Here is a 14,562-nt window from a genome sequence, read left to right on the forward strand (position 1 = left end):
CTTTCTAGGCTATAAAAACAAGAAGTTCAAAAAGGCGAAAAATGGACATTTTTCCAAAGGCATTAACCCATGGTTTTCGTCCAATAATGACCATTTTTTCCAATTTTTTTTTAGGAACACATATCCCTAGTGATATGTGTTCCCCCAACTGGGAAACACATATCCCTAGTGATATGTGTTCCCCTACCTGGGAAACACATATCCCTAGTGATATGTGTTCCCCCAGCTGGGAAACCCATATCCCTAGTAATATGTGTTCCCCCAGCTGGGAAACACATATCCCTAGTGATATGTGTTCCCCCAGCTGGGGAACACATATCCCTAGTGATATGTGTTCCCCCAGCTGGGAAACACATATCCCTAGTGATATGTGTTCCCCCACTTGGGAAACACATATTCCTAGTGATATGTGTTCCCCCACTTGGGAAACACATATTCCTAGTGATATGTGTTCCCCCACTTGGGAAACACATATTCCTAGTGATATGTGTTCCCCCATGTGGGAAACACGTATTCCTAGTGATATGTGTTCTCCCACCTGGGAAATAGAGAATACTTCATGGAAAGTGCTGGCGTACGGTATTTACGCACGAGTTGTTGACGTATCAGAAATCGAACGAGTGAGCGCAGCGAACGAGTAAGATTTCTGATACAAAAACAACGAGTGCGTAAATACCGTACAAAGCACTTTCCATGTGGTATTGTGTTTATTATATACATACCGAGACATTCATCATTTTGGCGGCCTTTTTATTTTAAATCTTTCAAAAATGCTTATTTGCCGCTACACACTTGCCGCAAAATGACAACGAAAACGAAGAATCAGCTTTTTAGTAAAAACGTTTGTTAAAAACATAAATGACGGTAAGGATATGAAGTAATCCAAGAACTATAAGTAATCTTAACTGTTTGCTGTCAATGCACAATTGAAAATGAGTGAATTTAAGTAAAATGTCCGGTTTCAATATAAGCTTAAGCTTAAATGAAAGGCAAAGTAGCTCCGACAAAAAGCACAACAAAAGCTTACGTCTCGTTCTGTTTTTCCCTTTCCGCTGTTGTTTCGCCGGCTCTCTAAAGTTTTCTTTATCGACAGTGAAACAAACGAAACTTTTCCACTCCATTTCTGAAATGTTTTTCACTTTTTTAGCGAGAAAAACTCTTTGAGTAAAACTTTTCTCGTTGAATGTGTGCGAAGCGGCGCTGCAGGCTGCAATAAAAGGCGGGAATTTTGGCGCGAAACTTACACACCTCTGTGGCCTCTGATTGGACGTATCATTTTTCTCACACGTGAAAAAACATCGTTCGCGATTCTGATTGGACGTATCATTTTTTTCACGTGTGAAAACCATCGTTCGCTCCTCTGATTGGCTAGAACTAATTTGCGTACGAAAATTTACGACATAGCTTTTTGGTGAGTATTTCTCAGTATGTATATAATAAACACATATCCGTAGTTATATGTGTTCCCCCAGCTGGGAAACACATATCCCAAGTAATATCTGTTTCCCAGGTTGGGGAACACATATCCCCAGTCATATGTGTTCCCCCAGCTAGGAAACACATATCCCTAGTGATATGTGTTCCCCCTCCTGGGAAACTCATATCCCTAGTGATATGTGTTTCCTACCTGGGAAACACATATCACTAGGGATATGTCTTCCCTCACCTGAGAAACACATTTCCCTAGTGATATGTGTTTCCCAGGTGGGGGAACACATATCCCTAGTGATATGTGTTTCCCTACCTGTGAAACACATCTCCCTTGTGATATGTGTTCCCCTACCTAGGAAACACATATCCCTAGTGATATGTTTTCCCCCACATGTATTCCAAAGGGGTTAACCCATGGTTTTGGTCCGAAAATGGCTATTTTTTTAAGTATTTTTTTTTAGGCAATATAAGCCAGGAAAATGTGTTTTACGATATTCTAGAACGAAAAAACGCCTTTCTAGGGTATAAAAAGAAGAAGGTCAAAAAGTCGAAAAATTGACATTTTTCCAAAGGGATTAACCCATGGTTTTGGTCCAATAATGGCCATTTTTCCGACTTTTTTTTTAGGAACACATATCCCTAGTGATATGTGTTCCCCCACCTGAGAAACCATTTCCCTAGTGATATGTGTTTCCCTACCTGTGAAACACATCTCCCTTGTGATATGTGTTCCCTTACCTAGGAAACACATATCCTTAGTGATATGTGTTCCCCCACATGTATTCCAAAGAGGTTAACCCATGGTTTTGGTCCATCCCTATTGATATGTGTTTCCCACCTGGGAAACACATATCCCTAGAGATATGTGTTCCCCCACCTGAGAAACCATTTCCCTAGTGATATGTGTTTCCCTACCTCTGAAACACATCTCCCTTGTCATATGTGTTCCCTTACCTAGGAAACACATATCCTTAGTGATATGTGTTCCCCCACATGTATTCCAAAGGGGTTAACCCATGGTTTTGGTCCAAAGGTGGCCATTTTTCCAACTTTTTTTTTAGGCAATATAGGCCAGGAAAATGTCTTTTACGATAATTTAGAACTAGAAAACGCCTTTTTAGGTTATATAAACAAGAAATTCAGAAAGTTGAAAAATTGACATTTTTCCAAAGGGATCAACCCATTGTGTTTTTCATCGTTCGTCACATAGAAATAGGCTTTCTATACCATAAAAACATTGATCTGAAAAAGTCGCAAAATTTGCATTTTTCCAAAGGGGTTAGTCGAGGCTTTTTTTAAAAAATTGTAATCTTTCTTATTCTTCCTTTTTGTTCAAAATACGCCAAATAAAATTGCGTAATGTCGTTCTACATACATAAATAGTCTTTGTAGACTATAAAAACATCAATTAGGAAAAGTTGCAAAATTTGCATTTTCCCCAAGGGGTAGTCCATGGTTTTTGTCAAAAATTGTAATCGTTCTCATTCTTTAATTCTATTCAAAATATGCCAAGTAAAACTGTTTAATGACGTTCTAGATAGATAAATAGCCTCTCTAGACTATAAAACATCGATTTGAAAAAGTCGCAAAATTAGCATTCTTTTAATGGGTTTAGTCCATGGTTTTTGTTTAAAATTGTAATTTTTTACATTCTTTCTTTTTAATTAAAATATGCCAAATAGAAGTGTTTGGTGACGTTCTACATAGAGAAATAGGCTTTTTAGACCAAAAAAAAAGCGATTAAAAAAGTCCTAAAATTTGCGTTTTTCCAAAGGGCTTAGTCCATGGTTTTTCTCTTTCTCATTTTTTCTTTTTATGCAAACAATGGCGAAGAAAAGTGTTTAATGACGTTGGAGATAGATAAATAGCTTTTTTAGACTACAAAAACATCGATTTCAAAAAGTCGCAAAATTTACTTTTTTTGAACGGGATAGTCCATTGTTTTTGTCAAAAATTTGAAGTTTTCTTATTTTTCCTTTTTAGTGAAAATATGCCGAATAAAAGTGTTTGGTGTCGTTCTTTACAGAGAAATAGGGTTTCTGACCTTAAAAACATTGATTAGAAAAAGTCGAAAAATTTGGATTTTTCCCAAGGGGTTAGTCCATTGTTTTTCTCAAAAGTTGTTATCTTTCTCATTCTTCCGTTTTGTTCAAAATGCGCCAAATTAAAGTGCGTAATGACGTTCTACATAAATAAATAGTCTTTTTAGACTATAAAAACATCAATAAGAAAAAGTCGCAAAATTTCCATTTTTCCCAAGGGGTTAGTCTACGGTTTTTGTCAAAAATTGTAATCGCTCGCATTCTTTCTTTTTATTCAAAATATGCCAAATAAAACTGTTTAATAACGTTCTCGATAGATAAATAGCCTCTCTAGACTATAAAACATCGATTTAAAAAAGTCGCAAAATTTGCATTCTCTTAAAAGGGTTAGTCCATGGTTTTCGTTTAAAATTGTAATTTTTCTCACTTTTTCTTTTTAGTAAAAATATGCCAAATAGAAGTGTTTGGTGACGTTCTACGTAGAGAAATAGGCTTTCTAGACCATAAAAACATCGATTAGAAAAGTCGCAAAATTTGCATTTTTCCAAAGGGGTAGGTCCATGGCTTTTGTAATCTTTCACCTTTTCCTTTTTTTTCAAAATACGCCAAATAATAGTGTTTAATAACTTTCTAGATAGATGAATAGCCTTTTTATACTATAAAAACATCTACTGAAAAAGTCGCAAACTTTGCATTTTGCATTTGCATTAAGGGGGTAGTCCATGGTTTTTGTCAAAAACCGTAATTTATCAAGTTTAGTGAAAATATGCCAAATAAAAGTGTTTGGTGCCGTTCTACATAGAGAAATAGGCTTTCTAGACCATAAAAACATTGATTAGAAAAAGTCGGGAAATTTGCATTTTTCGAAAGGGGTTAGTCCATGGTTTTTCTCAAAAACCGTAATCTTTCTCATTCTTTCCTTGTATTCAAAACCTGCTAAATAAAACTGTGTAATGACGTTCTTGATAGACAAATAGCCTTTCTAGACTCTAAAAACATCGATTTTCAAAAGTTACAAAATTTGCATTTTTTTCCATGGTTTTTGTCAAAAATTGTAAATTTTCTCAAGTTTTCTTTTTAGTGAAAATATGCCAAATAAACTGTTTGGTGACGTTCTACATAGAGAAATAGGCTTTTTAGACCATAAAAACATTGATTACAAAAAGTCGCAAAATTTGCATTTTTCCAAAGGGTCCAAAGGGTCCAAAGGGTCCATGGTTTGTCTCAAAAATTGTAATCTTTCTCATTTTTTCTTTTTATTCAAAAAATGGCGAACAAAAGTGTTTAATGACGTTCTATATAGGAAAATAGGCTTTTGTAGATTATAAAAACATGGTTTTGAACAAGTCACAAAATTGCGTTTTTCCAAAGTTGTTAGTCTATGTTTTTTGTTAAAAATTGTAATTTTGCTTATTCTTTTTTTAAAGTCAAAATAGGCCGAGTAAAAGTGTTCGGTGACGTTCTAGATTGAGAAATATCTTTTTAGACTTTGAAAACATTGATTTCAAAACAAGTAAAATTTGCATTTTTCCAAAGGGGTTATTCCATGGTTTTTGTCAAAAATTGCAATTTTTCTCATTATTTTCTTTTATACAAACAAGGTGGATAAAATGTGTTTGGTGACGCATTAGGTAGAGAAATAGCCTTTCTAGACTATAAAAACATCGATTTTAAAAAGTCGCAAAATTGTCCTTATTTTAAAGGGGTTAGTCCACCGTTTTTGTCAAAAAGTTGAAACGTTTTTATTCTTTCTTTTTAGTAAAAATAGTCCGAATGAAAGTTTTTGGTGACGTTCTAGATAGAGAACTAGTCTTTAAAAACATCGATTTAACAAAATCGCAAAGTTTGCATTTTTCTAAGGGGTTAGTCAATAGTATCGCAAAATTTGCATTTTCCTAAGGGTTTCCATGGTTTTGCTTAAAAATTTATTCTTTCTGTTTTATCGAAATAGTCCGACTAGAAGCGTTTAATGTCCTTCTTGTTAGAAAACTAGGCTTTCTAGACTTTGATAACATCGTTTTGAGAAAGTAGAAAGATTTGCATTTTTCCAAATCGGTTACATGGTTTTGGTGCAAAATTTTTAATTTCTGTATGGTATGTTTTGAAATAAAATAAATCAACTAATTGTGTTTAGTGTTGTTTTATTTAGACTTATAACAAGTCGGAAAATTGGCATTTTTCAAAGGGGTAGGCCATGGTTTTGGTGAAAAATTTAAAATTTGCTCATCCTGCCTTTTTATGCAAAACAGGCCGACTAAAAATGTTTGGTGACTGTCTAGATTGAAGACTAGCCCTTTTAGACTTAAAAAGATCGATTCAGGGAAGTGGCACAATTTGAGTATAAAATTCATCGATGAGATTCGCAAAATTTGCATTTTTCCAAAGGGGCTGGTTAGTCCAATGCTCTGGGTCAAAAACTATTAATTTTTTCATTCTGTAGCCAATATACAGGCAAAATAAACGTTTTGGTGATGTTCTAGAAACAAAAACTAACCTATCTACAAGAAAGACGTTAAGAGAGGCACAAACGTTTCATTTTTCCAAAGGGGTTAGTTTATGGTTTTGGTGAAAAATGTGTAACTTGTTTTCGTCGCGTCCTCTCTTTCTAGGCAAAATAGGCCTACAGAAAGTATTTGGTACCTTTTTAGATAGAAAAGTAGTCTTTCCAGACGATAATAACTTCGATCTAAAGTATAAAATCATCGTTTTATGAAATTTGGTAAATTTCCATGTTTTTGGCCGAAAATTTTCCAGTTTGTTTATGTTTCTCTCTTGGCAAAATAGAACGTGTAACATTGGTTGGTGACGTTCTAGATAGAAATGTAGCGCTTGTAGACTGATATAGGAAAGTTTTAAAGGTTGCATGTTTCTAAAGGTATTATCGAACATTTTCGATTGTGTAGAGTTCTTTTTTCTCTATATTTAGGAACCCTTGGCTTTATCCTGATTTTATCTATCAAATGACCGCAGGAGCAAGAAAGTTTGCTAAAAACTGTGCCCTGATTCGTAACAAAGCCAAAGAAACAGTCGAAGAGCGGAGAGCTGCTTTAAAAGACACTGTAAGTATTGCGAACGTTTTGTTTTGCGTAAGAAAGTAAAAAAAAAAAGAGATTTATATTTTTCTCCAAAATTAAACCATCTGAAAGCAATGGTCATACTACACAACTCCTTGGTATAGCGAGTATCTTACGCTTGCGTACAACATATTCTTATATTCCTTGCCTTATCACAGAGTTGTGTAGTGTGACCATTGCTTTCAGATGGTATAATATTTCCATACACCTGTATCTTAATCGTAGTAATATACAAAATGTTACAAAATTTACAGCTTTTATAGTAATCTTCGAAACCTGTAGTTGCTCTTAATAGTAACTAATTTCCACCGGGGCTCCCGCTCGTGATTGAAAGGAATTATTGAAATGAATGAAGCGACTCTGGAGGTGAGAGAGCAAAGGCGTTTTTGAGCTACGCAAGTCAACCGGAAGTGGACCTTTTGCATTTTTGGGAAGTGGTTTTGCCAAACTTCTCGGGAAAATTGTCTATAAGAAAAAGATACTTAGCAATACAAATTTGTTAACGTCAAGGCACACTCGAAGGGTAAATGGCTCACTTCCGGTTGACGTGAGTCGTTAAAATTTGATTTTGCTTAATTAAGCTCCTTATTGTGTAGACGCGCATGTCATCGCTGTAAGGAGTTAGGAGAGTCGCCGTTGCGTGACGTTTAACAATGGACCATTTTACAGTTGTGAGCTTAGTATCCCAGCCTTTGTGAGTGAACGTGAGGCTGAGGTTGACCTTGTTTTGATACAAAACGTCTTTCCTTTTCTTATAGAAAGAATGAATTAAAACTACCAGTTAGCATAAGAACAACATGATTTATTTAATAAACCAGGAAAGGTTATATCAAAATATGGCCAACTCCTGCCTCGTTTCCACCTGTAACTGTAAAATGGTCTATTCACGGACAGAATGCATGAGAAATCGAAGCTTTCATAATACTTATACGGTCAGCGGCATATCTCAGAGCCTGCTTTCCTTTTGGTCAGTGTGAAGAGTGGCCCTTTTTGTGCTGGCCCAAAACAGTGGGCTCTGGGGTCTAAAAGGCGTCACCAGTAATAGGCCATTTTCAGAATAACTTCAAATTACATCAATTATAAGCAAGAGAACAAAAAATGGAAGCACTCTGGTAATTCGTTATGGGAAAATATCTGACCTCTGAGGTCTTCTTAAAAATTATGACCAAGCGCGTAGCCCGAGGTTATCGTTTTTAAGAAGGCCGAGGAGCGATTGCCATTATCTGATTAAATGTACCTTTCCATTGGTTTCGAATCAGCAGGTCATTATTGTGGCCGCTGAAGTGAAACAGTAGGCTATTATTGGTAATAAAGAGTATAGAAAATGAGCAGGTAAAAACAGCTCAAAACAATTCTTATGGATAATGAATTATGTGTAGAAATAATGGACAGCAAACGAAAAGTAAAAGGGTAGTCACGTGGTACAAATTCGCGTTTGCCGTTTGACGTAAACGTGATGCTTACCCTCGCTAATAACAGAGAGATTAAAAGTCACGTCTTCGCCAAACGCCAAACGTGAATTTTTACCAGGTGACCAAGTTTTCCCCTTAATTGTCGTTAACTGTTTGTTACTTCTACTCGAAAAAGAGTATTTTCACGCCAGTTTTATCCATAAAAATTGTTCTGGACAGTTTTTATCTGTTTATTGTCTGTTCTGAGAAATACTCAACTTGAATCTGACGTTTGCCGTTTGTCGTGAACGTGACTAATGACCTCTCTAATGACCTCCTGTTCCATCACAGTCATCTGCTCTTGCATTTATTCAAAGCACTTAATGGGCCGTTTGTTCTTTATTTTCATTTGTTTTGAGAGTTCTTTGTTTATGACTAAGATTATTAGTGCATAATTTGCCACTTGCACATCTCCCATAATGCATCTCATTTGCCCTCCAACTTTTGCATAACCTTTGTTTTTCAGTTCTCCTGGGTGTTACAGCCGTCCCAAGAGAAACTGAAAATAATGCTTATGCAAAATTTTGGAGGGCAAATAAGGTGCATTGTGGGAGATGTGCAAGTGACGAATAAAGAATCGAAATTCCCTTAGGAAAACGTGCTGCTTCATGTGTAGAGGCATCCCTAGAATTTTCTACTTATAACTTCTGCAGGATGAGCAAGAGAGGATTCAGAAGAAGAAACGTTTGGATTTCTTAGACATCCTACTCGGAGCTAGGGTAATGCAAAAATACCATAAAATGTGGCGTATAAGCCCAAGGTTTATGTATCTTGGCAAGGTGTTTTAAGACTGCTTATATCCAAAGGGGCTTGATAACCGGAATAGAAAAATCTCTTTGAAACAAGCTACAGCAGTGCTGATCACAAACACGTTTTACATTAAATTTTACTGGTTTTCAGTTAAGCTTCAAAACGTCATAATAAATCGAACATATTTCAACAAATGCGGAACAGAATTACAGGAGGGCTTATATCCCGAGGGGAGTCCTTGTAATCGCATGTATATTTTTGTTACAGGTAGCCTATAACTGGGGAGGGGGCTTATAAGCAACAGTTTACGGTACACCTGTAACTAGAAAGCCTATTCACCATTTTCACCTAGACCATAATGTTCCTTGTTTACCCCCACACCCCCAATTTTGCATAATCATTGTCTTGGATTTCTCTTGGGACGACTGTAATACCCCGGGGAAATCGGAAACAATGGTTATGCAAAATTTTGGACGGTAAACAAGGTGCATTATGGTGTATGTGAAAATGGTGAATGCAGGCGTTTTAAAGTCCTGAGTGACGATCGTCCTGCTGCAAGACAAGATTTTTTTTCCTTTTTTTTACAAGTTGTGTACGACTTTTTGACTGCTTTGATGAGTTCCGTCTCAAGCAGAACCAATCTTTTGGAGAACGATTATCACAACTTGAAAGGTTTAATCAATCAGTAATCCTTTAAAAAATGCATGCAACCCATCAAATGATGTTGAAAACATATCAAAAAATGCAAAAAATTTTGTTTAGTGGCGCCACTGTAATCACAACTTCTACCTTAGCGTCAAGTTGCCGTTATAATAATTGTTGCATTTTTTGCTCTATCAAACACTAAAAAACAACCACCATACAAGACTTTTTCATTATGCTGCAGGATGAACATGGGAATGGTTTGTCCGAGGAGGAAATAATTTCAGAAGTCATGACCTTCATGTTTGCGGGACACGATACAACAGCCAGCTGTGAGTAAAACTATAAATTTAGAGGAAAATTCTTAAAAGTGGCCCTTCTTCCTAAATACTGTTTTTTTTTTGCTTTCTGACAAATGGGCATTTCTGCATTAATTAAAATGAAATAAGACTTCGTAGCAATGCAGTGCTCATTGGGGACCTTAGAAAATAGAGCGTGAAACAAACAAACTGGATTAGAAAGTTGTATAGGGAATTCCACCCGTTGGAAGAGTTTTGTGTTCGTTGGTTTTACTGATCCGTTTAATTTAGAAAGTGCCGCCATCTTGAATTCGGAAAAAACATTCCTTTTTGTTCAATTCCAAAGCTATCTCTTGGACATTGTACAACTTGGCACGGTTTCCAGAACACCAACAGAAGTGTCGGCAGGAAATTGAAGAGGTGTTTGGAGAGAAGGAAGAGTTTGAATGGTTAGTGTTGATGTGAAGTTTCCAACTATCCTATTGCACATACTGGGTAACTTGCCCAGTCCTTAGACGCCAGTGTTCCGCGCGGTCTGTGCCATTCAGGTCACGTGGTCCGGGCGAGTTTGTGAGAGCTTCTCCCCACCGTTCTATATCAACCGAAAAGGCCTGGGAAGGCGCATCTTGGCCGGGTATCTGCACAGGAATGAACGGATTTAGAGATGGGGTGGCGGAGGGGCAACGGTCCTCTCCTCTAGTTTGAAATGTTGGTTTTAAAATTTCTGAAAATTCGATCTGTTTTCCAGGTCCTTTATTTCTGGACACAATCGCTCATAGAGTTCTTTAACCGTTAGCAAGTATCCATAACTGGCACTACCAAAAACTTCGTATCCCCTTTCTCTCTGCAGGCGATACCTTTAAGAGAACCTGACCGGAATGTCTTTGCATAGAGGCCTAGAAGTTTCAATATTGTTCTTTTACGAGTATGCTTATCTTGTCTTTAATAGGAATGATCTCAACAGACTGAAATATCTTCAACTATGTATTAAGGAATCTAATCGACTTCACAGCGTAGTTGTTTCTACCAGTCGCGTGTTAGACAAGCCCTATGAGATAGACGGAAAAGTGGTACCAGAAGGTTAGTTGCTGAACTGAAGCTTAATTTCAAAATTACAGTTGAACCTCAAAGTGCGACCACCTCCCATAGGCGACCACCTATCCAAAACACCAAAATTTTCCCAGTCAAATCACCACGGTTGCAACCTTGGTAAGCGACCGCGACCACTTTTTTGGAAGACGGTTGTGGAATTTCTGATTATTTTTATCCCTCTATAAGCGACCATTTAAGGCATTGTTTGATCTCTATGTTCGTTGTTTGCACTACAGTGCTAAGGGAATGCCATGTATGTTCAGCGACAACATAAAACTACACGTGTATTGTTACTTGGAAATTGCATGCAATGAAATCTCTTTAAAAACGTAGATATGTCGGGACTTCGTCTTGGAAGAGACTCCCGTGGTTCGATTCTCGTAAGGGATTGATACACCACTTATTAGTAATCACGTTGGTACAAATAGTTCCACTCAGTAGATCGACATTATCGCCTGGTGAAGGCCTGCGGTACACGGTCGAAACGTCGCGATCAATGACTGAAGTCATAACGCAGTGTTATCGCGAGACAGACGATAAACAAATCCCTTTATGCAGCTGTTTATACATAGGAATATCTCTCACCAAACATCTTTATATTGTTTAACAGGTACCTGGGTGAGGACTCACATGTTTGCCTTGCATCGTAATCCACATGTATGGAAGGACCCAGAGGTCAGTGTGCTGAAATTCTTGTTAATTCTTCTTAATACAAGGAAACTCGTTATAACTGCTTATCAAAACTTAACTTTTAGAGTGAAACAAGCAACTTTGTGCATTCTTGAAGTACTCATGTCGATTTTATTTTTTAGACTTTTGATCCTCTGCGTTTCACCAACGAAAACATGAAAGAAATGTCTCCATATGCGTACATTCCCTTTTCTGCTGGACCAAGGTAAGGCTTCAAATTTAAATGTATTTAAAAACAATTTCGTCTACGCTAAGAACAACGAAATGAGGATTTTTCTCTGGAGACCACAAAAAACCTCAGCATACTTTGTGGCCCTCGATGTCTTGAACGATTCACTTAATAACGGATCTTAGGACTTTCTGACCCCTCAATAGAGCAGAATAAAACAATTAGAGGTGCGTCCCGTCATACATCCACCCGCGACAAAGGCGTGGCTCTGTGCAAGTGGATCAAGTTGTCCGCGCGATGTATATTATTGATATTTTATTGACTATTTCCTGACGTTGTGGGAATGTAAACACCTGGGAGATGTTTTACAAAGTCTACTCTCTATAACTCCCTTTATTTTCTCTTGCCCTTGTTCGTAAATTCTCCACCCACTCTTTGCGTAAATAAGCAACATCATATTGTAACCCAGATCTCCCGCGCTTAAGAGGAGCCGGGGAGTCTGTGGTCAGGCACCTCTGAGGTCTGAGGTCGAGATCGTCCAACAGCATGTTCAAATTTTCTTATTTCAATTATCAGCAGCTTTTAAGACGTGAGAGAAAAAGAGATCGGTTTTTACATCACTCTTCGTAATTCAAGACGGTACTATCATTTATGCTTTCAGAAACTGTATCGGCCAAGCGTTTGCCCTTGCTGAGATCAAAACAGCTATTGCAATGATTCTTCGCAAGTAAGTGAAAAAACTAAAACAACTGAGTCTGAAGTTTTGTTAATAACGAGGCGAATGAAGTCTCATTTTTACAGGGTTAGCCTTATCTCAAGTTAATAGATGCAGAGTCTTCCGCGGGCAACCCACGTTGAAGTTGTTTTACTGAGCCACTTGATTTTAAGTGTCTCATACATTCAAATTGTTTCCAATGTACTCCTCGCTCATCCCCCGGGACTACTCGTCTTTGGGAAACGAGAAGACTCTCGGGACAATCTTACATTAGCCTCGTCTGCAGGCTACTTACAGTTCACTACCAATATTTAAGGGGTCTATAGCGGGCATCCACTCACGTGACTAGGGCCCACTGTTTTCACAGAGAAGTCGTTACGTCACTTTGCCATGGTAACAAAAAAAATGACATGTAGGACTTTCCTGCGCATGACCGCACTCAGGAACAAATCAATAGCCCATAGTTTCGTTCCATCGTTGGACAATGCAAATGGCCGTCTCCGTCAAGAAAAATTGTTGGGATGCAAAAATATTGCTACCACGTCACACTTTTTCTCTCTACTGGAACAGACGAGAGTGTTCACTCGAGAAAAGAGTTAAATCCGCACAGGAGTATTGACCACTACAGAAAATACCATAACATACCAAAGAACTCTTTGTTAGTCACTCCAAAACTTTGCATAAGCATTGTCTTCAGTTTCTCTTTGGAGTGCAAATGGCCCCAAAAGAAACTGAAATTACTGAAATTAGGGCTTTGGACGACCAACAAAGAGTATTATGGTAAGTTATGGTATTTTCTGTAATGGTCAATTTTAACACCCTATTAATACACCAATAAGCACAAAGTAAAAGCTTGGTTTCCTTCTGACAGGTTTGATTTAAGCGTAGCCCCACAGAACATTGTATCAAATGAAGATCTCCAATCTCACCTGATTCTTAAAGCGAGAAATGGCATTGTGGTGAATATCTCACCGAGGTCTACTCCCTAGAAGGTGAAAACGAAACAAGATTGTTCAAGAATTCAATGGCTGTTTGCCTAACTCGGTGCTCTGAAACTTAGCTAATGTAATGTAAGAGGTGTTTTAAAAATACTTTGTCATGCCAGACTACTGCAAAACAGTCCGTATTTTTGCGTATGCAAGGCTCGTGTGGGTCGCGCGTGGGAGACTTTAAACCGATTTGGAGAAAAATAAAAAACCGACTGTTTGCAGTGTATTGTTATGCATAATCACCATCGCGATTTCTACAAACAAAAGAACCTCAAATAAGGGACCGGTCATTATTTATCGCCTTGGGGGGGTCGGAGGATTTTGGGCTAAACACGATGAAATTTAGCCGATCCCCCCTTTAAATGTTATTTTATTGAAGTGATCCCCCCTCATAACTATATATAACTTTCGTGATCCCCCCCCATGTCTTTGTACCCATATTCACCTTTCGACTTGTATATTTAGTGTTTTAAACGTTCATATACAGGTAGTACTTCTAACTATGATGTACTTACAGCATAATAAAGCCGTTATCGCGCAGTCTTTTTTAAAAAGTGTCTCTTGATCCGTGTCTTTTTCTAGTCTGGATCCAGACATCTGAATTCAGTTGACATACAAGCAATCTTGCTTAAAACTGCAAAGTGCTTGAAACTGCAATCAGTGCTTGAAACTGCAAAGTTACTTTTTTTAGAGTGCCAAATAGCAGTCCGTCAAGTCCCTATCAGCAGATCGTTTGCATCTAGACCCTTTGCTATGGCTACTAGAAAAGGGTATTTTTAGCACGACCCTAGCAAAAAATCTAGAGCAAGTAGCGGCCATTTTAAGGGCACAAAGTCCAGGGTCAACCTGCCGAAGGGGACTAAATGTTGCTGTTGAATCGGATGACGAGGCTCAAGAGGCAAATGAAGTTGTTGAATGGGATGATGAGGCTCAAGATGAGGCAGATGAAGCAGTTGAATCGAATTTAGTATAGAGCTGACACAGGACGCCCATTCCTGGAGAGGCGATAAATGGTTTATGTTTAAACAAACACGCTTTTTACAATGTTTCAGTTATCAGAAGTTTATATAGTTCACAATTTAGAATTCACCTGTCATGTTTAAAGATGAAGATTAGCTAAGTCATGAGCACGTTATAAAAGGAAAAATATAAAAGCGTTAAAACAAAGCTTTCTCGATATAAATTGAAATGCACACATTCGCCAGTGTGTCAGACTTC

The 14,562-nt window shown here is 37.6% G+C and overlaps 1 protein-coding gene across 1 annotated transcript in view; it reads left to right on the forward strand.

Moving 5' to 3' along the window:
• The window catches only part of LOC140942902 (cytochrome P450 4F4-like), a 31,715-nt gene extending 18,097 nt beyond the window's left edge, over positions 1-13,618 (forward strand). The window contains exons 6-14 of the mRNA XM_073391920.1: positions 6,400-6,532; positions 8,652-8,717; positions 9,635-9,722; positions 10,036-10,138; positions 10,639-10,769; positions 11,392-11,456; positions 11,594-11,676; positions 12,302-12,367; positions 13,227-13,618. Of these exons, the coding sequence (XP_073248021.1) occupies positions 6,400-6,532; positions 8,652-8,717; positions 9,635-9,722; positions 10,036-10,138; positions 10,639-10,769; positions 11,392-11,456; positions 11,594-11,676; positions 12,302-12,367; positions 13,227-13,344 (853 nt within the window). The 3' untranslated portion in view covers positions 13,345-13,618. The remainder of the gene's footprint in view (positions 1-6,399; positions 6,533-8,651; positions 8,718-9,634; positions 9,723-10,035; positions 10,139-10,638; positions 10,770-11,391; positions 11,457-11,593; positions 11,677-12,301; positions 12,368-13,226) is intronic.
• The last annotated feature ends 944 nt before the right edge of the window (positions 13,619-14,562 follow it).

This window comes from Porites lutea, chromosome 7 (genome assembly GCF_958299795.1).
Source record: "Porites lutea chromosome 7, jaPorLute2.1, whole genome shotgun sequence".
NCBI classification, from domain to species: domain Eukaryota; kingdom Metazoa; phylum Cnidaria; class Anthozoa; order Scleractinia; family Poritidae; genus Porites; species Porites lutea.